The sequence below is a fragment of the Salvelinus namaycush genome, chromosome 27 (genome assembly GCF_016432855.1).
Source record: "Salvelinus namaycush isolate Seneca chromosome 27, SaNama_1.0, whole genome shotgun sequence".
In the NCBI taxonomy this organism is placed as follows: domain Eukaryota; kingdom Metazoa; phylum Chordata; class Actinopteri; order Salmoniformes; family Salmonidae; genus Salvelinus; species Salvelinus namaycush.
In genome coordinates this window covers 15,674,603-15,696,812 of record NC_052333.1, presented here as the reverse complement: position 1 = coordinate 15,696,812, position 22,210 = coordinate 15,674,603, and the positions used below count along the sequence as shown (strand labels likewise).

The 22,210-nt window shown below is 43.9% G+C and overlaps 1 protein-coding gene across 1 annotated transcript in view; it reads right to left on the bottom strand.

Moving 5' to 3' along the window:
- LOC120022087 overlaps positions 1–22,210 on the bottom strand; it is an 80,028-nt gene that overhangs the window by 21,230 nt on the left and 36,588 nt on the right. The window contains exons 6-16 of the mRNA XM_038965902.1: positions 18,454–18,558; positions 13,847–13,904; positions 13,550–13,741; positions 13,195–13,325; positions 11,970–12,104; positions 9,696–9,747; positions 9,478–9,606; positions 9,209–9,336; positions 8,972–9,082; positions 3,735–3,792; positions 3,265–3,411 (exon numbers count right to left, since the gene is read on the bottom strand). Of these exons, the coding sequence (XP_038821830.1) occupies positions 3,265–3,411; positions 3,735–3,792; positions 8,972–9,082; positions 9,209–9,336; positions 9,478–9,606; positions 9,696–9,747; positions 11,970–12,104; positions 13,195–13,325; positions 13,550–13,741; positions 13,847–13,904; positions 18,454–18,558 (1,246 nt within the window). The remainder of the gene's footprint in view (positions 1–3,264; positions 3,412–3,734; positions 3,793–8,971; positions 9,083–9,208; positions 9,337–9,477; positions 9,607–9,695; positions 9,748–11,969; positions 12,105–13,194; positions 13,326–13,549; positions 13,742–13,846; positions 13,905–18,453; positions 18,559–22,210) is intronic.

The following is a 22,210-nucleotide window of genomic DNA, read 5'->3' as shown; positions in this document are numbered from 1 at the left end:
GAAAACACCCTGAAGTTTCTAAAACTGTTTGAATGATGTCTGTGAGTATAACAGAACTCATATGGCAGGCAAAAACCTGAGAAAAAATCCAAACAGGAAGTGGGAATTCTGAGGCTGGTCGATTTTCAACCAAGACCCTATTGAATTCACAGTGAGATATGGATGAGTTTGCACTTCCTACGGCTTCCACTAGATGTCAACAGTCTGTAGAACCTTGTCTGATGCCTCTACTGTGAAGGGGGGCCGAATGAGAGGGGATTGAGTAAGGTCTATCATGACCTGACCATGCTCTGATCATGCGTGTTCACATGAGAGGGAGCTCTGTTCCATCGCACATCTGAAGTCAATGTAATTCTCCGGTTGGAACGTTACTGAAGATTTATGTTAAAAACATTCTAAAGATTGATTCAATACATCGTTTGACATGTTTCTACTGACTGTTACGGAACTTTTTGACATTTCGTCTGCTTTCATGAACGCGCTTCCTGACTTTGGATTTGTTTACCAAACACACTAACAAAAATAGCTATTTGGACATAAATGATGGACATTACCGAACAAAACGAACATTTCTTGTGGAAGTGGGAGTCCTGGGAGTGCATTCCGACAAAGATCAGCAAAGTGAAGATTTATAATGCTTTTTATGAGTTTTGTTGACTGCACAATTTGGCGGGTAACTGTATGGTTTCCTTTTGTGGCTGAACCCTGTTCTCAGATTATTGAATATTGTGCTTTTGCCGTAAAGCTTTTTGAAATCTGACACAGCGGTTGCATTAAGAACAAGTTTACCTTTAATTCTATGTAAAACATGTATCTTTCATCAAAGTTTATGATGAGTATTTATGTTATTTGACGTGGCTCTCTGCAATTTCTCCGGATATTTTGGAGGCATTTCTGAACATGGCGCCAATGTAAACTGAGGTTTTTGGATATAAATATTAACTTTATCGAACAAAACATATATGTATTGTGTAACATGAAGTCCTATGAGTGTCATCTGATGAAGATCATCAACGGTTAGTGATGAATTTTATCTCTATTTCTGCTTTTTGTGACTCCTGTCTTTGGCTGGGAAAATGACTGTGTTTGTCTGTGATTTTGCGGTGACCTAACAATCGTTTGTGGTGCTTTCGCTCTAAAGCCTATTTGAAAATCGGACACTTTTTTGGGATTAACAACAAGATTACCTTTAAAATGGTACAAGATACATGTATGTTCGAGGAATTTTAATTATGAGATTTCTGTTTGAATTTTGCGCCCTGCACTTTCACTGGCTGTTGTCATATCATCCCGTTAACGGGATTGCAGCCATAAGTTAATGGGAGCCTGTTCGGCCCACCTTTTCCTGTAGTCCACGATCAGCTCCTTAGTCTTGCTCACATTGAGGGAGAGGTTGTTGTCCTGGCACCACACTGCCCACTTCTCTGACCTTCTCCCTATAGGCCGTCTCATTGTTGTCGGTGATCAGGCCTACCACTATCGTGTCGTCAGCAAACTTAATGATGGTGTTCGAGTCGTGTTTGGCCACACAGTTGTGGGTGATCAAGGAATACAGGAGGGGAGTAAGTACACACCCCTGATTGGCCCTAGTGTTAAGGATCAGCGTGGCAGACGTGTTGTTGCCTACTCTTACCACCTGGGGACGGCCCGTCAGGAAGTCCAGGATCCAGAGGGCGGTGTTTAGTCCCAGAGTCCTTAGCTTAGTGATGAGCTTTGTGGGCACTATGGTGTTGAACGCTGAGCTGTAGTCAATGAACAGCATTCTCACATAGGTGTTCCTTTTGTCCAGGTGAGAAAGGGCAGTGTGGAGTGCGATTGAGATTGCATCATCTGTGGATCTGTTGGGGCGGTATGCGAATTGGAATGGGTCTAGGGTGTCTGGGAGGATGCTGTTGATGTGAGCCATGACTAGCCTTTCAAAGCACTTCATGGCTACCGACGTGAGTGCCAAGGGGCAGTAATCATTTAGGCAGGTTACCTTCGTGTCCTTGGGCACGGGGACTATGGTGGTCTGCTTGAAACATGTAGATATTACAGACTCGGCTAGGGAGATGTTGAAAATGTCAGTGAAGACACTTGCCAGTTGGTCCGCGCATGCTTTGAGTACACGTCCTGGTAATCCATCTGGCCCAGCGGCTTTGTGAATGTTGACCTGTTTAAAGGTTTTGTTCACATCGGCTACCAAGAGTGTTATCACACAGTCATCTAGGACAGCTGGTGCTCTCGTACATGCTTCAGTGTTGCTTTCCTTGAAGCGAGCATAAAAGGCATTTAGCTTATCTGGTTGCTCACGTTACTGGGCAGCTTGCGCGTGGGTTTTCCTTTGTAGTCTGTAATAGTTTTCAAGCCCTGCCACAACCCGACAAGCGTCAGAGCCGGTGTAGTAGGATTCAATCTTAATCCTGTATTGACGCTTTGCTTGTTTGATGGTTTGTCGTGGGCATAGCAGGATTATTTTTAAGCGCCCGGATTAGTCTCCCGCTCCTTTACAGCGGCAGTTCTAGCCTTTAGCTCGATGCGGATGTTGCCTGTAATCCATGGGATATGTACGTACAGTCACTGTGGGGACAACGTCGTTGATGCACTTATTGATGAAGCCGATGACTGAGGTGGTGTACTCCTCAATGCCATTGGATGAATCCCGGAACATATTCCAGTCTGTGCTAGCAAAACAGTCATGTAGCGTAGCATCCGCGTCATCTGACCACTTCCCTATTGAGCGAGTCACTGGTACTTCCTGCTTTAGTTTTTGCTTGTAAGCAGGAATCAGGAGGATAGAATTATGGTCAGATTTGTCAAAATGGAGGGCGGTGGAGAGCTTTGTATGCATCTCTGTGTGTGGAGTAAAGGTGGTCTAGGATTTTTTTTCTTTGGTTGCACGTGCCATGCTGGTAAAAATTTGGTAAAACTGATTTAAGTTTGCCTGCATTATAGTCCCCGGCCACTAACAGTCATCAGATTAATTTAAGTCAAGTCACAACAAAAGTTGACACCAGAATCTGTGAACCCCATTTTATGTTCTCGGCACGATTCGTAGAGAATAAAGGGGCTGTGCTTTTACTGGTTGGTTCTACTTTGTGTATCTCATTCCAACACCCACACACCCTAGTGCTGCCCCCCCACAGTTTTAGTACAACAGTTTCAGCTAAAGAACAGTTTCAACAACAGGAATCCAACTTCAGGTGATTGACCTCAGTTTTTCCTCTAAGGAGTCAGATATTACGCGTTCTGCTGAAACTCTAGCCTCAGATGGCTTATACTTACCTTGAGCTGGACCTTGGGCTGCATCGGAATTGGACAAGGGAGCTGTCTGTCTCAGATCCTCTGGGTTGTGATTGGTCGAGGGAGCTGTGTGTCTCAGATCGCATGGCTCTTGTTGCCGTCTGATGATGGCTTGCAGTTTACTGACAGCTGTGGATCAAGACCACAATAACAATCATATATCAACCACAGTAATTAAAAGAAAGATTAACCCATTTAGAATGTTATTTTGTGCATATCTGAGCGATGTTCTATCGATTCCTGGGGTCATTTCATGTGTATCCGAGCTATTGCAGTTCACGCATGCAGAAATATAACTCGTCATACCGGCTGTATTTCTGTCTGCTTGAAAGGCAATAGCCCAGATACATTTGAAAACATGACCCCTGAAAACCGACACAACATCGCCCAGAAATGCACAAAAAACATTATAACATTCAAAATGGGTGGATTTTTCCTTTGTACAAGCTTACCTTCCTCCACAGGAAAGGACAACAGCTCTTTGTACTCATCAGCTTCCACTTCTACCTTCTGTTACACAGAGAGAGAACATCAGCAAATGTGTTTGGTGCTAGTGTAAATTTGGTGCTAGTAGAGCGTGTGAGTTTGGAGCTAGTATGATTTTGGTGCTAGTAGAGCGTGTGAGTTTGGTGCTAGTAGAGCGTGTGTTTGGTGCTAGTAGAGCGTGTGAGTTTGGTGCTAGTAGAGCGTGTGAGTTTGGTGCTAGTAGAGGGTGTGAGTTTGGTGCTAGTAGAGCGTGTGAGTTTGGTGCTAGTAGAGCGTGTGAGTTTGGTGCTAGTAGAGCGTGTGAGTTTGGTGCTAGTGTGAGTTTGGTGCTAGTGTGAGTTTGGTGCTAGTGTGAGTTTGGTGCTAGTGTGAGTTTGGTGCTAGTAGAGCGTGTGAGTTTGGTGCTAGTAGAGCGTGTGAGTTTGGTGCTAGTAGAGCGTGTGAGTTTGGTGCTAGTAGGGTGTGAGTTTGGTGCTAGTAGAGCGTGTGTGTTTGGTGCTAGTAGAGCGTGTGAGTTTGGTGCTAGTAGGGTGTGAGTTTGGTGCTAGTAGAGCGTGTGAGTTTGGTGCTAGTAGAGCGTGTGAGTTTGGTGCTAGTAGCGTGTGAGTTTGGTGCTAGTAGGGTGTGAGTTTGGTGCTAGTAGAGCGTGTGAGTTTGGTGCTAGTAGAGCGTGTGAGTTTGGTGCTAGTAGAGCGTGTGAGTTTGGTGCTAGTAGAGCGTGTGAGTTTGGTGCTAGTAGGGTGTGAGTTTGGTGCTAGTAGAGCGTGTGAGTTTGGTGCTAGTAGAGCGTGTGAGTTTGGTGCTAGTAGAGGGTGTGAGTTTGGTGCTAGTAGAGGGTGTGAGTTTGGTGCTAGTAGAGGGTGTGAGTTTGGTGCTAGTAGAGCGTGTGTGTTTGGTGCTAGTAGAGCGTGTGAGTTTGGTGCTAGTAGAGCGTGTGTTTGGTGCTAGTGTGAGTTTGGTGCTAGTAGCGTGTGAGTTTGGTGCTAGTAGCGTGTGAGTTTGGTGCTAGTAGAGCGTGTGAGTTTGGTGCTAGTAGGGTGTGTGAGTTTGGTGCTAGTAGAGCGTGTGAGTTTGGTGCTAGTAGGGTGTGAGTTTGGTGCTAGTAGAGCGTGTGAGTTTGGTGCTAGTAGGGTGTGAGTTTGGTGCTAGTAGAGCGTGTGAGTTTGGTGCTAGTAGCGCGTGTGAGTTTGGTGCTAGTAGAGCGTGTGAGTTTGGTGCTAGTAGAGCGTGTGAGTTTGGTGCTAGTAGGGTGTGAGTTTGGTGCTAGTAGAGCGTGTGAGTTTGGTGCTAGTAGCGTGTGAGTTTGGTGCTAGTAGAGCGTGTGAGTTTGGTGCTAGTAGGGTGTGAGTTTGGTGCTAGTAGAGCGTGTGAGTTTGGTGCTAGTAGGGTGTGAGTTTGGTGCTAGTAGAGGGTGTGAGTTTGGTGCTAGTAGAGCGTGTGAGTTTGGTGCTAGTAGAGCGTGTGTGTTTGGTGCTAGTAGAGCGTGTGAGTTTGGTGCTAGTAGAGCGTGTGTTTGGTGCTAGTGTGAGTTTGGTGCTAGTAGCGTGTGAGTTTGGTGCTAGTAGCGTGTGAGTTTGGTGCTAGTAGAGCGTGTGAGTTTGGTGCTAGTAGAGCGTGTGAGTTTGGTGCTAGTAGAGCGTGTGAGTTTGGTGCTAGTAGAGGGTGTGAGTTTGGTGCTAGTAGAGCGTGTGAGTTTGGTGCTAGTAGAGCGTGTGTGTTTGGTGCTAGTAGAGCGTGTGTGTTTGGTGCTAGTAGAGCGTGTGTGTTTGGTGCTAGTAGAGCGTGTGTTTGGTGCTAGTGTGAGTTTGGTGCTAGTAGCGTGTGAGTTTGGTGCTAGTAGCGTGTGAGTTTGGTGCTAGTAGAGCGTGTGAGTTTGGTGCTAGTAGAGCGTGTGAGTTTGGTGCTAGTAGGGTGTGAGTTTGGTGCTAGTAGAGCGTGTGTGTTTGGTGCTAGTAGAGCGTGTGAGTTTGGTGCTAGTAGGGTGTGAGTTTGGTGCTAGTAGAGCGTGTGAGTTTGGTGCTAGTAGAGCGTGTGAGTTTGGTGCTAGTAGCGTGTGAGTTTGGTGCTAGTAGAGCGTGTGTTTGGTGCTAGTAGAGCGTGTGTTTGGTGCTAGTAGGGTGTGAGTTTGGTGCTAGTAGAGCGTGTGAGTTTGGTGCTAGTAGAGCGTGTGAGTTTGGTGCTAGTAGAGCGTGTGAGTTTGGTGCTAGTAGAGCGTGTGAGTTTGGTGCTAGTAGAGGGTGTGAGTTTGGTGCTAGTAGAGCGTGTGAGTTTGGTGCTAGTAGGGTGTGAGTTTGGTGCTAGTAGAGCGTGTGAGTTTGGTGCTAGTAGAGCGTGTGAGTTTGGTGCTAGTAGAGCGTGTGAGTTTGGTGCTAGTAGAGCGTGTGAGTTTGGTGCTAGTAGAGCGTGTGAGTTTGGTGCTAGTAGAGCGTGTGAGTTTGGTGCTAGTAGAGCGTGTGAGTTTGGTGCTAGTAGAGCGTGTGAGTTTGGTGCTAGTAGAGCGTGTGAGTTTGGTGCTAGTAGAGCGTGTGAGTTTGGTGCTAGTAGAGCGTGTGAGTTTGGTGCTAGTAGAGCGTGTGAGTTTGGTGCTAGTAGGGTGTGAGTTTGGTGCTAGTGTGAGTTTGGTGCTAGTAGGGTGTGAGTTTGGTGCTAGTAGAGCGTGTGAGTTTGGTGCTAGTAGAGCGTGTGAGTTTGGTGCTAGTAGAGCGTGTGAGTTTGGTGCTAGTAGAGCGTGTGAGTTTGGTGCTAGTAGAGCGTGTGAGTTTGGTGCTAGTAGAGCGTGTGAGTTTGGTGCTAGTAGAGCGTGTGAGTTTGGTGCTAGTAGAGCGTGTGAGTTTGGTGCTAGTAGAGCGTGTGAGTTTGGTGCTAGTAGAGCGTGTGAGTTTGGTGCTAGTAGGGTGTGAGTTTGGTGCTAGTAGAGCGTGTGAGTTTGGTGCTAGTAGAGCGTGTGAGTTTGGTGCTAGTAGGGTGTGAGTTTGGTGCTAGTAGAGCGTGTGAGTTTGGTGCTAGTAGAGCGTGTGAGTTTGGTGCTAGTAGAGCGTGTGAGTTTGGTGCTAGTAGGGTGTGAGTTTGGTGCTAGTAGAGGGTGTGAGTTTGGTGCTAGTAGAGCGTGTGAGTTTGGTGCTAGTAGAGCGTGTGAGTTTGGTGCTAGTAGAGCGTGTGAGTTTGGTGCTAGTAGAGGGTGTGAGTTTGGTGCTAGTAGAGCGTGTGAGTTTGGTGCTAGTAGAGCGTGTGTGTTTGGTGCTAGTAGAGCGTGTGTGTTTGGTGCTAGTAGAGCGTGTGTGTTTGGTGCTAGTAGAGCGTGTGTTTGGTGCTAGTGTGAGTTTGGTGCTAGTAGCGTGTGAGTTTGGTGCTAGTAGCGTGTGAGTTTGGTGCTAGTAGAGCGTGTGAGTTTGGTGCTAGTAGAGCGTGTGAGTTTGGTGCTAGTAGGGTGTGAGTTTGGTGCTAGTAGAGCGTGTGTGTTTGGTGCTAGTAGAGCGTGTGAGTTTGGTGCTAGTAGGGTGTGAGTTTGGTGCTAGTAGAGCGTGTGAGTTTGGTGCTAGTAGAGCGTGTGAGTTTGGTGCTAGTAGCGTGTGAGTTTGGTGCTAGTAGAGCGTGTGTTTGGTGCTAGTAGAGCGTGTGTTTGGTGCTAGTAGGGTGTGAGTTTGGTGCTAGTAGAGCGTGTGAGTTTGGTGCTAGTAGAGCGTGTGAGTTTGGTGCTAGTAGAGCGTGTGAGTTTGGTGCTAGTAGAGCGTGTGAGTTTGGTGCTAGTAGAGGGTGTGAGTTTGGTGCTAGTAGAGCGTGTGAGTTTGGTGCTAGTAGGGTGTGAGTTTGGTGCTAGTAGAGCGTGTGAGTTTGGTGCTAGTAGAGCGTGTGAGTTTGGTGCTAGTAGAGCGTGTGAGTTTGGTGCTAGTAGAGCGTGTGAGTTTGGTGCTAGTAGAGCGTGTGAGTTTGGTGCTAGTAGAGCGTGTGAGTTTGGTGCTAGTAGAGCGTGTGAGTTTGGTGCTAGTAGAGCGTGTGAGTTTGGTGCTAGTAGAGCGTGTGAGTTTGGTGCTAGTAGAGCGTGTGAGTTTGGTGCTAGTAGAGCGTGTGAGTTTGGTGCTAGTAGAGCGTGTGAGTTTGGTGCTAGTAGGGTGTGAGTTTGGTGCTAGTGTGAGTTTGGTGCTAGTAGGGTGTGAGTTTGGTGCTAGTAGAGCGTGTGAGTTTGGTGCTAGTAGAGCGTGTGAGTTTGGTGCTAGTAGAGCGTGTGAGTTTGGTGCTAGTAGAGCGTGTGAGTTTGGTGCTAGTAGAGCGTGTGAGTTTGGTGCTAGTAGAGCGTGTGAGTTTGGTGCTAGTAGAGCGTGTGAGTTTGGTGCTAGTAGAGCGTGTGAGTTTGGTGCTAGTAGAGCGTGTGAGTTTGGTGCTAGTAGAGCGTGTGAGTTTGGTGCTAGTAGGGTGTGAGTTTGGTGCTAGTAGAGCGTGTGAGTTTGGTGCTAGTAGAGCGTGTGAGTTTGGTGCTAGTAGGGTGTGAGTTTGGTGCTAGTAGAGCGTGTGAGTTTGGTGCTAGTAGAGCGTGTGAGTTTGGTGCTAGTAGAGCGTGTGAGTTTGGTGCTAGTAGGGTGTGAGTTTGGTGCTAGTAGAGTGTGAGTTTGGTGCTAGTAGAGCGTGTGAGTTTGGTGCTAGTAGAGCGTGTGAGTTTGGTGCTAGTAGGGTGTGAGTTTGGTGCTAGTAGGGTGTGAGTTTGGTGCTAGTAGAGCGTGTGAGTTTGGTGCTAGTAGAGCGTGTGAGTTTGGTGCTAGTAGAGCGTGTGAGTTTGGTGCTAGTAGAGCGTGTGAGTTTGGTGCTAGTAGGGTGTGAGTTTGGTGCTAGTAGAGTGTGAGTTTGGTGCTAGTAGAGCGTGTGAGTTTGGTGCTAGTAGAGCGTGTGAGTTTGGTGCTAGTAGGGTGTGAGTTTGGTGCTAGTAGAGCGTGTGAGTTTGGTGCTAGTAGAGCGTGTGAGTTTGGTGCTAGTAGAGAGTGTGTGTTTGGTGCTAGTGTGAGTTTGTGTGTGTCTGTGGGGCCTAAAATAGTTTGAGTTTAATTTACAGGAAAGAGGCACACAATTTTCCTGTAACAGTACGCAACAGTCAACAGGGTTCATCATGCTTTGTGACAGAGACAACCTGACTGACGCAGGAAGCAGGCCCCAACGAACGAAGCACAGACACCTTCCACCCCGACAATTGTAAACTTTCAGTGTGTGTGTTGACCTGCATGCCCATTCCTGCGTCTCTGTCGACCTTCTCCAGGTGAACGGCCATTTTGAACAGCTTCTTCTCCATCTCTACCGGGCTGGAGGTCCAACCAGGGTACTTCAACCTCTACAAAAGACAACAAGTGGAATTTAATGCATGTCAAATATCCCCCAAATAAATGGTTATCGATTGACATCCCTGTAATGATGCACATCTTACTAAAAAAAAAGATAGACTTAAAAACACACGCACCACATAGTTGTGTCGGTGGCTGAGGCTGGTCATGTGATCAGCAATAGCGTGTTTCATCCTGACAGAACATAGCTGACAGTAGTACTGTTTCCTTCTCCTGTGGGACACCTGGACCAGGAAGTTCACACCTACACACACACACACACACACACATCAACACCCACGCACAGGTCACTTCAAAATAGTATTACGGTCCAAACTTGAGATACTGTCCAAACTGAGAGACTGATGAACCAACCAATGGCAGCCTTGATAACAGGAATACTGACCAACCACAGGGTTGCTCCTCCTCTTGTTCCTCTTCTCTCCTCTAGGGGGCTGGGACGGTACTGTGGAGTCAACCGGTTCCTCTTTCACAGTGAGAGGAGGTGAGCTGTTCTGGCTCTGCTGGGCAGTCCCTGAAACACACACAAAACCATTCACAGGAGGTGAGTGTGTGTATGTTTGTGTGTGCATGTGTGTGTTTGTGTGTGTGCGTGCATCTTACCTTCAGTATTGGTAGTGGTTGTGTCTCCAGCAACAGGTTCTCTCTTTACCACCTTCATAACAGAACAGATCATATGATTGATGTACTTTTGATTGATTGGTTTATTGAGAGATTGATTAATTCATTATTTGGTGGAGGAGTTTGCTGTGGGTTGTCCCATTCCCTCCCGTGTCTCCAGTTCATTGTATTGATAAGGGCAGTGATCAGACAGATATTGATTTTGAAGGGTTTTAACCATATAGTCTGTTAAAGGAGCAATCTGCAGTTGCTACACTACATCCATTTTTGGACTTAAAAATGTATGATTCTTGAAGAATAGAACTCATAAACAACTGCTGTACCCATCAGAACCCAAACTCTAACATGCTGACCACACCGCTCACGTCACAAAATAAATGTACACAAATATTATTCAATCATTGCACCCACACCTGTAGCCAGGTGCTAAAATAGAATTTGGTTCTATTTGTGACGCTTGACGCGGTGCAAGTCCCGCCTCTCCCATCTCCTCATTGGTTTTTAGGAGCATATGCCCACGTGGGTGATTGAAAGCTGAACTGAGATCCACACTCCAGCCCAGTTGGTGGCGGTAATGCACCTTAAAGTTGGTTTCCAAACGCCATATAAAGTCCAAAGAAGAAGAAGCCTGAAGGAGGAGAGATTACTAGAAACAAACTCGGTTTACCTTTTTATCTGTGGATTAATTGTCGAAGTAGAGGACCTTGTGCATTTCAGGTCAAATAACAACCCAATGTTTATATCCCAGGAGAAATTAGCTAGAAACAGCAAGCTAGCTAGCTAAATGTCCATAAATGTTTAATGCTTTTTGACCTGTCCCCAAATGAATGTAGTTGGTTCAGAGTTCATTTTGATATTTCAACCTGCATGTCCTGATCGCGTCTGGTGTAGGTGGACAAAATCAACATGCGTGAGCGGTCTGGTCAGCACGTACTCCAATGTTTTTAAGCAAAATAAAGTAAACAAACATGATTAAAACCATTTTTTTTTAATTATTTTTTATTTTAATTTTTATCCCCTTTTCTCCCCAATTTTCGTGGTATCCAATCGCTAGTAATTACTATCTTGTCTCATCGCTACAACTCCCGTACGGGCTCGGGAGAGACGAAGGTCGAAAGCCATGCGTCCTCCGAAGCACAACCCAACCAAGCCGCACTGCTTCTTTAACACAGCGCGCCTCCAACCCGGAAGCCAGCCGCACCAATGTGTCGGAGGAAACACCGTGCACCTGGCCCACTTGGTTAGCGCGCACTGCGCCCGGCCCGCCACAGGAGTCGCTGGAGCGCGATGAGACAAGGATATCCCTACCGGCCAAACCCTCCCTAACCCGGACGACGCTAGCCCAATTGTGCGTCGCCCCATGGACCTCCCGGTCGCGGCCGGCTGCGACAGAGCCTGGGCGCGAACCCAGAGACTCTGGTGGCGCAGTTAGCACTGCGATGCAGTGCCCTAGACCACTGCGCCACCCGGGAGGCCCAAAACCATAACTTTTGATATCATGGATGGTCAGTCCTTGTCTATGAATTTGAGAGTGGGTACATTTCTCAAGCGCCACCCCTCAGCTTTTTACCAAAACATTGGTGCGGTGAACTACTTCGTTATTGTTTCAGCTATGGATTGGCCCTTTAACCACATAGTCTGTTTAAACCATATAGTCTGTAAAAAAAAAAAAACATAGTATGTTTTAACCATAATGCAGTTTACACACCAGATGTACCTTTAAATCATTGTGGGTTACCCAGTATGTTAGAGGCACACCAGTCAACCCTAAAGAGCCTAGGGCCCTTTGCAATGTAACTGCAAGGCCTTGTGAGCCTGTTAGACCACCATACGTTACGGTCCAAGTTGTTATCTGGGGGACCGTCAAAGTTAGAATGACTGACCCCCTTCCCCCAATACGGAAAGAAACATCTGGTATTCATTTACATTTGGTTGGTCCATCGAGATTTATGATTGTTTATGCATAGATTCCACAGGATGCAGGGAGGCAGAGACTCTCCTATATACACTGCTGTTTGGGTTTGTTGACGTGTATTGTTTGTATGCTTCCTGGCTTTATTAAAATACCTTTTTATTCAAGTGTTTGTTGTTCTCAATATCTTAAAAACCGTCAAGACTCAGAACCCTACAATTAGATGATTATAGGTTGTAGTTTATCATGGGTTGTCCCGTTCCCTTTGGTGTTTTCAGTTCAGTGTATTGATAAGGGCAGTGATCAAACAGATATTGATTAGATGATTATAGGTTATCAATTACCGTGGGCTGTCCTAGTCCCTCCTGTGCCTCCAGTTCTGCAGCTCTCACTCTCAGCTCCTCATGAAGAGGCCCCGCCTTCACCGTCAGCTCTGGGCTCACTGGCCAATCAGCAGCCAGCTCAGGGTACACTAGTTTCTATGACAACACAGTCCAGTGGGAAATGTCACTTACCGAGTTCAGTATGTATGGAGCTTGAACATGAAACACAAATCAGACCTGGGTCAAAAATCAGCTCCAGTTGTTGAAAGTACACTACATGACCAAAAGTAAGTGGACACCTGCTCGTGGAACATCTCATTCCAAAATCATGGGCATTATTATGGAGTTGGTCCCCGCTTTGCTGCCATAACAACCTCCACTCTTCTGTGAAGGCTTTCCACTAGATGTTGGAACATTGCTGCGGAGACTTGCTACCATTCAGCCACAAGAGCATTAGTGAGGTCAGGCACAGATGTTTGGTGATAAGGCCTGGCTCGCAGTCGGCGTTCCAATTCATCCCAAAGGTTTTCGATGGGGTTGAGGTCAGGGCTCTGTGCAGACCAGTCAAGTTCTCCACACTGATCTCAACAAACCATTTCTGTATGGACCTTGCTTTGTGCAAAGTTGGCATTATCATGCTGAAACAGGAAAGAGCCTTCCCCAAACTCTTGCCACAAAGTTGGAAGCACAGAATCAATCGTCAGTAGTGAGTGTTGCAACCGAGGACAGACGATTTTTACGCACTACGCACCTTCAGCACTCGTCTGTCCCGTTCTGTGAGCTTGTGTGGCCTACCACTTCGCGGATGAGTCATTGCTGCTCCTAGACGTTTCCACTTCACAATAACAGCACTTGCAGTTGACTGGGGCAGCTCTAGCAGGGCAGAAATTTGATGAACTGACTTGTTGGAAAGGTGGCATCCTATGACGGTGCCACGTTGAAAGTCACTGAGTAAGGCCATTCTACTGCCAATGTTTGTCTATGGAGATTGCATGGCTGTGTGCTTGATTTTATATACCTGTCAGCAACGGGTGTGGCTGAAATGGCCGAATACACTAATTTGAAGGGTTGTCCACATACTTTAGTATATATAGTGTATTTGACTCAGGTCTGGACACAATGTAGTTATGGTGTGTGTGTGCGTGTGTATGTAGTGTGTTGTAGTGTGTGTGTGCATGTGCGTATATGTAGTGTGTATGTAGTGTGTGTATGTAGTGTGTGTGGCTGTGTGCAGTCTGTAACCCACTATGTAGTGGTAGCGGTGTCGAGCAGAGATTAGGTGTCCAATGAGGGATGAAGTAAACATCCTGTGAGAACAGCAGCGGCAGAGGAAGTAGTCACCATGTCTGTCTGGCAACTCTGTCAACATACTGACACCTGGAGGAGACGGGGAGAGAGGAGGGAGGCAAAGAGATGAGAAACACAGGTACTAATTTCTCATCAAAAGTTAACTATGAAGTGCACATTAAACAATAACACACACACACACACACACACACACACACACACACACACACACACACACACACACACACACACACACACACACACACACACACACACACACACACACACACACACACACACACACACACACTTACCGATGACAGGCTGTGTCCTGGTGGAGGCATTCAGGTAGGACAACAGAGCTGTAGAGGTCATTGTGGGGTTGCTGACCTCTGACACCTGGGGTGAGGGGTCAGGGCTGACCTTGGGTGAGGGGTCAGGGCTGACCAACAGTCGGGGGTCAGGTGAAGGGTCACCATTTATGACCTTCATTACAATGTTCAGGCCTGGAGAGACGAACCAACACACAGTTGAAAATATTAAATTATTCACAGACAGTAGTTATAGGCAAGTAGTTATAAAAAGTACCGGTAGCATTATTATTGACTCACCAATGGGAAAGGATCTTTCTGCAACAAAATTGTATGTGTGTGCATCCAACTCCATTACCTACACACACACACACACACACACACACACACACACACACACACACACACACACACACACACACACACACACACACACACACACACACAGGTAAGCGCCAACACAAGCATGCACACACATTAGTGATGCACGGGTTGACACATAAGCCGCCGTATAACCGCGGGGCGGACGGGTTTAGGGTAATTAAATATTGTATGGATAAAGGGCGGGTTGAATAAGCAGAAAACAATAGCTTAAAAAATCCATGAATGTATAATTTACATTTTTGTCATTTAGCAGACGCTCTTCTCCAGAGAGACTTACAGGAGCAATTAGGGTTAAGTGCCTTGCTCAAGGGCACATTGACAGATTTTTCACCAAGTCAGCTCAGGGGTTCAAACCAGCAACCTTTCAGTTACTGCCCAACACTCTTAACTACTAGGCTACCTGAGTGTATTATTGTTTAATGTGCACATAGCTACCTTTTGATGAGAAATTAGTGAGTGTTTATCATCTCTCTCTTTGCCTCATTAGTGCATAAGCCTATGCTTTAGGGCCTAACTGTGTACACGCCAAACAGCCTACATGCTAATCACCAAAGGCTTTCGGGAACGGGCAGAATAAGTTTACGTCAATCCACGGAGGCAAAAAGGACAATGGCGGAGTGAGACAATGTCGGAGTTTAATTCAATAAGAGAAAAGCTGTGAAAGGAGTGTTGAAAATAAAGAGAAGATTGGGCCAGAAAAGTTTTGGTGAAGTTGTAAAGGAGAATGATTGTGTGATGAGTGTGAGGCGCTATACAAATTCGACAGTCACAAGACGGGGACTTCAAATAGGCTTATGGCCTACAGTCAAGGGAACTGTAGCCTACTGTTCAGATGGGTTAAATGGAAACTGAAATCTGGACACTGACTGTAGGTCTATAACCACTCACATAATCTTAACATTAAAATGCTACAATGTAGGCAACATTTTGACTCAGAAACAGGAGTTCCTTTCAGCATCGTGAGAGAATGTGAATGCTCAGTTATATACCGTCTGTAGAGGTGCTATCTTGATCAGCATCATAAAAGCTGATAGTATTTCATCCACATGAAATAATCATCCAAACTGAAATCTTATCAGAAACATGTTGGGTCGCTTTCACAGCTTTCTATTTCCTTACCACCGGTCAAACTGATGTCATTTGGACATTTTGCACAGAAAATCGTTTTTTTTTTTGTTATTGCATTTTCTCCCCGGTGCCTTTGCATTCGTGTCTTTGCATCGCGAAAAAAGATGACAGAGAACTTTACCGATGTCAACTAGATCAAAGCATTCATTCTATTGATTTCTGACATTATTCTGGTGAGCAAGGGTTTATTAGTGTTCTAGGGCAACATATGACAGAAGAGAAGTTGTATGTATTTAATTATAGACAAGTTGACTATCAAATAGCCTATCAAAATGTCGGAAAGATGTGCAGAAACACATACATATATAATATATACATACATATATATACTGTACATTACAGGTCGACCGATTAATCGGAATGGCCGATTAATTAAGGCCGATTTAAAGTTTTCATAACAATTGGAAATCGGTATTTTTGGGTGGCGTTTTTTTTTTTTTTACACTTTTATTTAACTAGGCAAGTCAGTTAAGAACACATTCTTATCTTCAATGACGGCCTATGAACGGTGGGTTAACTACCTTGTTCAGGGCAGAACGACAGATTTTCACCTTGTCAGCTCGGGGGATCCAATTTTGCAACCTTACAGTTAACTAGTCCAACGCAATAACGACCTGCCTCTCTCTCGTTGCACTCCACAAGGAGAATGCCTGTTACGCGAATGCAGTAAGCCAAGGTAAGTTGCTAGCTAGCATTAAACTTATCTTATAAAAAACAATCAATCATAACCACTAGTTAACTACACATGGTTGATGATATTACTAGATATTATCTAGCGTGTCCTGCGTTGCATATAATCTGACTGAGCATACAAGCATACAAGTATCTAAGTATCTGACTGAGCGGTGGTAGGCAGAAGCAGGCAACATTCATTCAAACAGCACTTTCGTGCGTTTTGCCAGCAGCTCTTCGTTGTGCGTCAAGCATTGCGCTGTTTATGACTTCAAGCCTATCAACTCCCAAGATGAGGCTGGTGTAACCGAAGTGAAATGGCTAGCTAGTTAGTGCACGCTAATAGCGTTTCAAACATCACTCGCTCTGAGCCTTCTAGTAGTTGGTCCCCTTGCTCTGCATGGGTAACGCTGCTTCGATGGTGGCTGTTGTCGTTGTGTTGCTGGTTCGAGCCCAGGGAGGAGCAAGGAGAGGGACGGAAGCTATACTGTTACACTTGCAATACTAAAGTGCCTATAAGAACATCCAATAGTCAAAGGTTAATGAAATACAAATGGTATAGAGGGAAATAGTCCTATAATTCCTATAATAACTACAACCTAAAACTTCTTACCTGGGAATATTGAAGACTCATGTTAAAAGGAACCACCAGCTTTCATATGTTCTCATGTTCTGAGCAAGGAACTGAAACGTTAGCTTTCTTACATAGCACATATTGCACTTTTACTTTCTTCTCCAACACTTTGTTTTTGCATTATTTAAACCAAATTGAACATGTTTCATTATTTACTTGAGGCTAAATGTATGTATTATATTAAGTTAAAATAAGTGTTCATTCAGTATTGTTGTAATTGTCATTATTACAAATATAATACAAATAAAATAAAAAATTGGCCGATTAATCGGTATCGGCTTTTTTGGTCCTCCAATAAATCGGTATCGGTATTGAAAAAAATTAATCGGTCGACCTCTACTGTACATCTACATACAGTGGGGAGAACAAGTATTTGATACACTGCCGATTTTGCAGGTTTTCCTACTTACAAAGCATGTAGAGGTCTGTAATTTTTATCATAGGTACACTTCAACTGTGAGAGACGGAATCTAAAATCCCTGCTGCAGTGTGCAAACCTGGTCAAGAACTACAGGAAACGTATGATCTCTGTAATTGCAAACAAAGGTTTCTGTACCAAATATTAAGTTCTGCTTTTCTGATGTATCAAATACTTATGTCATGCAATAAAATGCAAATTAATTACTTAAAAATCATACAATGTGATTTTCTGGATTTTTGTTTTAGATTCCGTCTCACAGTTGAAGTGTCCCTATGATAAAAAATTACAGACCTCTACATGCTTTGTAAGTAGGAAAACCTGCAAAATCGGCAGTGTATCAAATACTTGTTCTCCCCACTGTAGGTCTTCCAAATGGACAATGACCCCAAGCATAATTCCAAAGTTGTGGCAAAATGGCTTAAGGACAACAAAGTCAAGGTATTGGAGTGGCCATCAAGGAGTGGCCGTCAAGGTATGTGGAGTGGCCACAAAGCCCTGACCTCAATCGTATAGACAATTTGTGGGCAGAACTGAAAAAGCATGTGGGAGCAAGGAGGCCTACAACCTGACTCAGTTACACCAGCTCTGTCAGGAGGAATGGGCCAAAATTCACCTAACTTATTGTGGGAAGCTTGTGGAAGGCTACCTGAAACATTTTACCCACGTTAAACAATTTAAAGGCAATGCTACCAAATACTAATTGAGTGTATGTAAACTTCTGACCCACTGGGAATGTGATTAAAGAAATAAAATCTGAAATAAATCACTCTACTATTATTCTGCCATTTCACATACTTAAAATAAACCGGTGATCCTAACTGCCCTAAGACAGGGAGTTTTTACTAGGATTAAATGTCAGGAATTGTGAAAAACTGAGTTTAAATGTATTTTAAATGTATTTGGCTAAGGTGTATATAAACTTCTGACTTCAACTGTACATACTATACATTCCCCTTCAGCTTTTCCACATTTTGTTTTTCTCATCAGTCTACACATCAGTCGGTCACAGTGACTCGCACTATTGTTTTTGGTCACCTCCCTGACCAAGGCCCTTCTCCCCCGATTGCTCAGTTTGGCAGTGCAGTCAGCTTTAGGAAGTCTTGGTGGTTCCAAACTTCTTCCATTTAAGAACAATGATGGCCACTGTGTGTACCATCAATGCTGCAGACATTTTTGGTACCCTTCCCCAGATTTGTGCCTTGACACAATCCTGTCTCGGAGCTCTACGGACAATTCCTTAGACCTCATGGCTTGGTTTTTGCTCTGAAATGCACGGTCAACTGTGGGACCTTATACAAACAGATGTTTCCCTTCCAAATCATGTCCAATCAATTGAATTTACCACAGGTGGACTCCAATCAAGTTGTAGAAACATCTCAAGGATGACCAATGGAAACAGGATTCACCGGAGCTCAATTTCAAGTCTCATAGCAAAGGGTTTGAATACTTATGTAAATAAGGTATGTATTTTTTTTTCATTTGCAAAATTTTCCAAAGATAACCGTTTTCACTTTGTCATTATGGGGTATTGTTGTGTAGATTGATGAGTATTTTTTTTGAATCGATTTTAGAATAAGGCAAAATGTGGAAAAAGTGAAGGGGTCTGAATACTTTCCCAATGCACTGTATATTCCGTCATCCCCCCCGCACGCACGCACACACACAAACCTCAGCCTCTCCATATCCCATGGTCTTCTCCAGCTTCAAGGCAGCTCTCCTCAACTTCCTATGGAGCTGGTTCCCTTTGGGGACAATCACTGTCTTCAGCGACCTCTGTCAATGGACACACGGGCACAAACACGTTACTCAAGCAGGCTACATGCCCACACAACACACACATTACACAGGCAGACCACACACACACTTAAATGATGACACTCATGCACATTAACATAAGTCCATATATTGTATATACTCGCGCCACATCGGTCATTCCAACTCAAAAGTACAAGAAAGAGGATTGACACCCACCATCTCAGATTGTTCTGAAATTGTTTCTGTAGTTAGAAACTGATAAGATTTGCATTCCTGCAACATTATTTTGTTGAAATATAATTAGATCTATGATCAATTATGCTAATTGATTGCACCCAAATATTCATAGAATATTCAATAAATATAGTACTTAACAATGAGTAAGACATGAGGAATCCCCAAAAATGTTATAAAGCCACTCACGGACCCCCCACACCAAAAACCAGTATACGGTATAATTTTCCTTGTCTGACAAGTAGTATACGGGCGGCATTTAGCCAAGTGGTTAGAGCGTTGGGCCAGTAACCGAAAGGTGCCGTTCTGCCCCTGAACAAGGCAGTTAACCCACTGTTCCTAGGCCGTCATTGTAAATAAGAATTTGTTCTTAACTGACTTGCCTAGTTAAATAAAAAATAGAAGAAATAAATATAGAGCTGCGACTCGCACTATTGTTTATTCATACTTATTAAATTCATAATATTAATTTATTCATCCCAGTATTTGGTCATAGTTATTTTCCCCGTTCAGAGAAATTTGTCATTGTAGTTATTAGGTTTATGTCCCATCATACATCCTGATATGACCAGATTCTGACCACTAGATGGTGCTGTCTATGGAAAAGTTATGACAGCAATCCATGCGTTGGTTTTGTTTACCTGCCCATTGTTTAAAAACGCTACCTTTTTTGCATTTGTGGCACAAATCTAATATCAGTCAATCAGTCAACCTATATTAGAATTTTTACGCTTCATTTACAAATCATCCTAAATTATTTGGATATGAAGGGCAATTTTTTTTATACCGGAACGGAAACCAATACGTCCTTTAGGATTTTTGGTGAACTATCCCTTTAACATTGAGAGGGGAGGATCCTTCACACTTTTCAAAACCTAATAGCAGAAACAGCACCCTCTAGTAGTCAGAACCTGGTAATATCAGAATGTACTAACAACTCCAACGACTAATTTATTTAAACATCACCAAATTCACTGGGAATACATTATAGTATGAAGAAACAATACTCAGAGCTACAACTCCATACTACTTGTCAAACAGAAAACTGATACTGTATACTGGTTGTTGGGGTGGGATTGGCACGGAGTGTGGGGGGGGGTATGTGGGTGGCATTGACAATTGTTTTTATTCCTCATGTTTTACTCATTTTTAGGAAGAAGTTTGGTCAAAATAGGATGTTAGGTACTATATTTATTGAATATTATAGGAATCCTATAAATTAAAATGGCCAATTTGGGTGCAATCAATTAGTGTAATTTCTCAGAGATCAAATGTAATTTAAACAAAATAATGTCGCAGGAATGCTAATCTTATCTGTTTCTAACTACAGAAGAGATTTCAGAACAATCTGAGATGGTGGGTGTGATGTTTGCGGAATTGACACGAAACGACCCACAAGCATTCACAATTAATCAACATTACACAAAAGGTGCACAAAACATGACATCCTTGCACACATATAATATACATAGGTAAATGCGACTGGTGTTCATATCATTGGAAAAGGTTTCTTACTCTACAAACAAATAACAATACTGTTAGAGTAGTGTTTTCTCATAGGTTATGACTACACAGAGAGCAAAACTGGTTGCAATGACTTTGAAAATACGTTTTGTCAGCATCGTTTTAGCAACCAGAAAAATGTCTAACCAGATGACAACCAAAATATGACGTCTTTCCCGTGATGTCATGAAAAAAGACCTCTGTATCTGGTTGTTAGAAACCAGTTGATTGTAATCTGGTTTTATGGCTTACATGTATTAAAACTTATTGTGGAAGGTACTACACTGCATACAGACCCCGAGTTTCCTTGTAGGCCTATTTGGAGGGGAAACTGAAGGTGTAGGCCATTGCCTGATTCTGTTTTTTATTAAAAAGAATGTGAAACAATTTTGTGTCTATTTGCTGCTTTTCATTAAATCATGTAGCTGTTCTTTAGGTTATGGCCTAAAATAAATGTGTTCATATGGGCAGAATATTTTGTTGTTGTTGCATAGGCTACCAAATGTATGAAAATAAACAATTCATGCGAAAACATTCCGACCTGGTAAAAGGCCAACATTTGGTTGCTTCATTTAAAAAAATACAACATCAAACTGAAATATAATATTCTTATTACTCACATGTCCACAACTCATATTTAAGAATGAACTGTTTTATTTAATTGACTGTTTCTGAATGTGAATGCCTTCCTGGAATAATTACAGACCATAACCCATTGTCCTTCATGTATAAGCTTAAACCTCCTATGCCAATAACAAAGACATGGTGATTCAACACACAGATAGACATGTTTTTGGAAATAAATGTAGATAATGAAGTACGCCCAACTGTCTGGGAAGCTCTTAAAGAATTTATGAGAGGTTGTATCATGTCTTATTCTTCACATAAGAAAAAGACCAATACAGAATTAGAAATACTAGAACATTCTAAATCCACAACTTAGAATGAAAACACAGTTTAGATAGAAATGTTGACACCCTTCAACAGCTGAACACTTTCAATCTTGAATAGAACATAATAAACACCCCCTCTGCAGAGACAGCTGCCCTGAAATCCAAACAACATTATGCTGAGCAAGATAAAAGTGCAGGGAAAATGCTTGCTTGGCAAATTAAGAAAAAGGAGGAATGTACCATCCACAAAATTAAAACCCCAGATGCTAGCATAACAATGGATTTGTCTCCTTAATCTGAGGGTTCTATGGTGTTGAATGCTGAGCTGTAGTCAATGAATAGCATTCTCACATAAGTGTTCCTTTTGTCCAGAGGGGAAAGGGCAGTGTGGAGTGCAATAGAAATTGCATCGTCTGTGGATCTGTTTGGGCGGTATGCAAATTGGAGTGGGTCTAGGGTTTCTGGGATAATGGTGTTGATGTGAGCCATTACCAACCTTTCAAAGCACTTCATGGCTACGGACGTGAGTGCTACAGGTCGGTAGTCATTTAGGCAGGTTGCCTTGGTGTTCTTGGGCACAGGGACTATGGTGGTCTGCTTGAAACTGCTTTGTATTACAGACTCAATCAGGGACATGTTAAAAAAGTCAGTGAAGACACCTGCCAGTTGGTCAGCACATGCCCGGAGCACACGTCCTGGTAAACCGTCTGGCCACGCAGCCTTGTGTATGTTGACCTGTTTAAAGGTCTTACTCACGTCGGCTACGGAAAGCGTGATCACACAGTCGTCCAGAACAGCTGATGCTCTCATGCATGCCTTAGTGTTGCTTGTCTCGAAGCGAGCATAGAAGTGATTTAGCTCGTCTGGTAGGCTCCTGTCACTGGGCAGCTCTCGGCTGTGCTTCCCTTTGTAGTCTGTAATAGTTTGCAAGCCTTGCCACATAAAACAAGCATCAGAGCCGGTGTAGTATGATTCAATCTTAGCCCTGTATTGACGCTTTGCTTGTTTGATGGTTCGTCGCAGGGCATAGCAGGATTTCT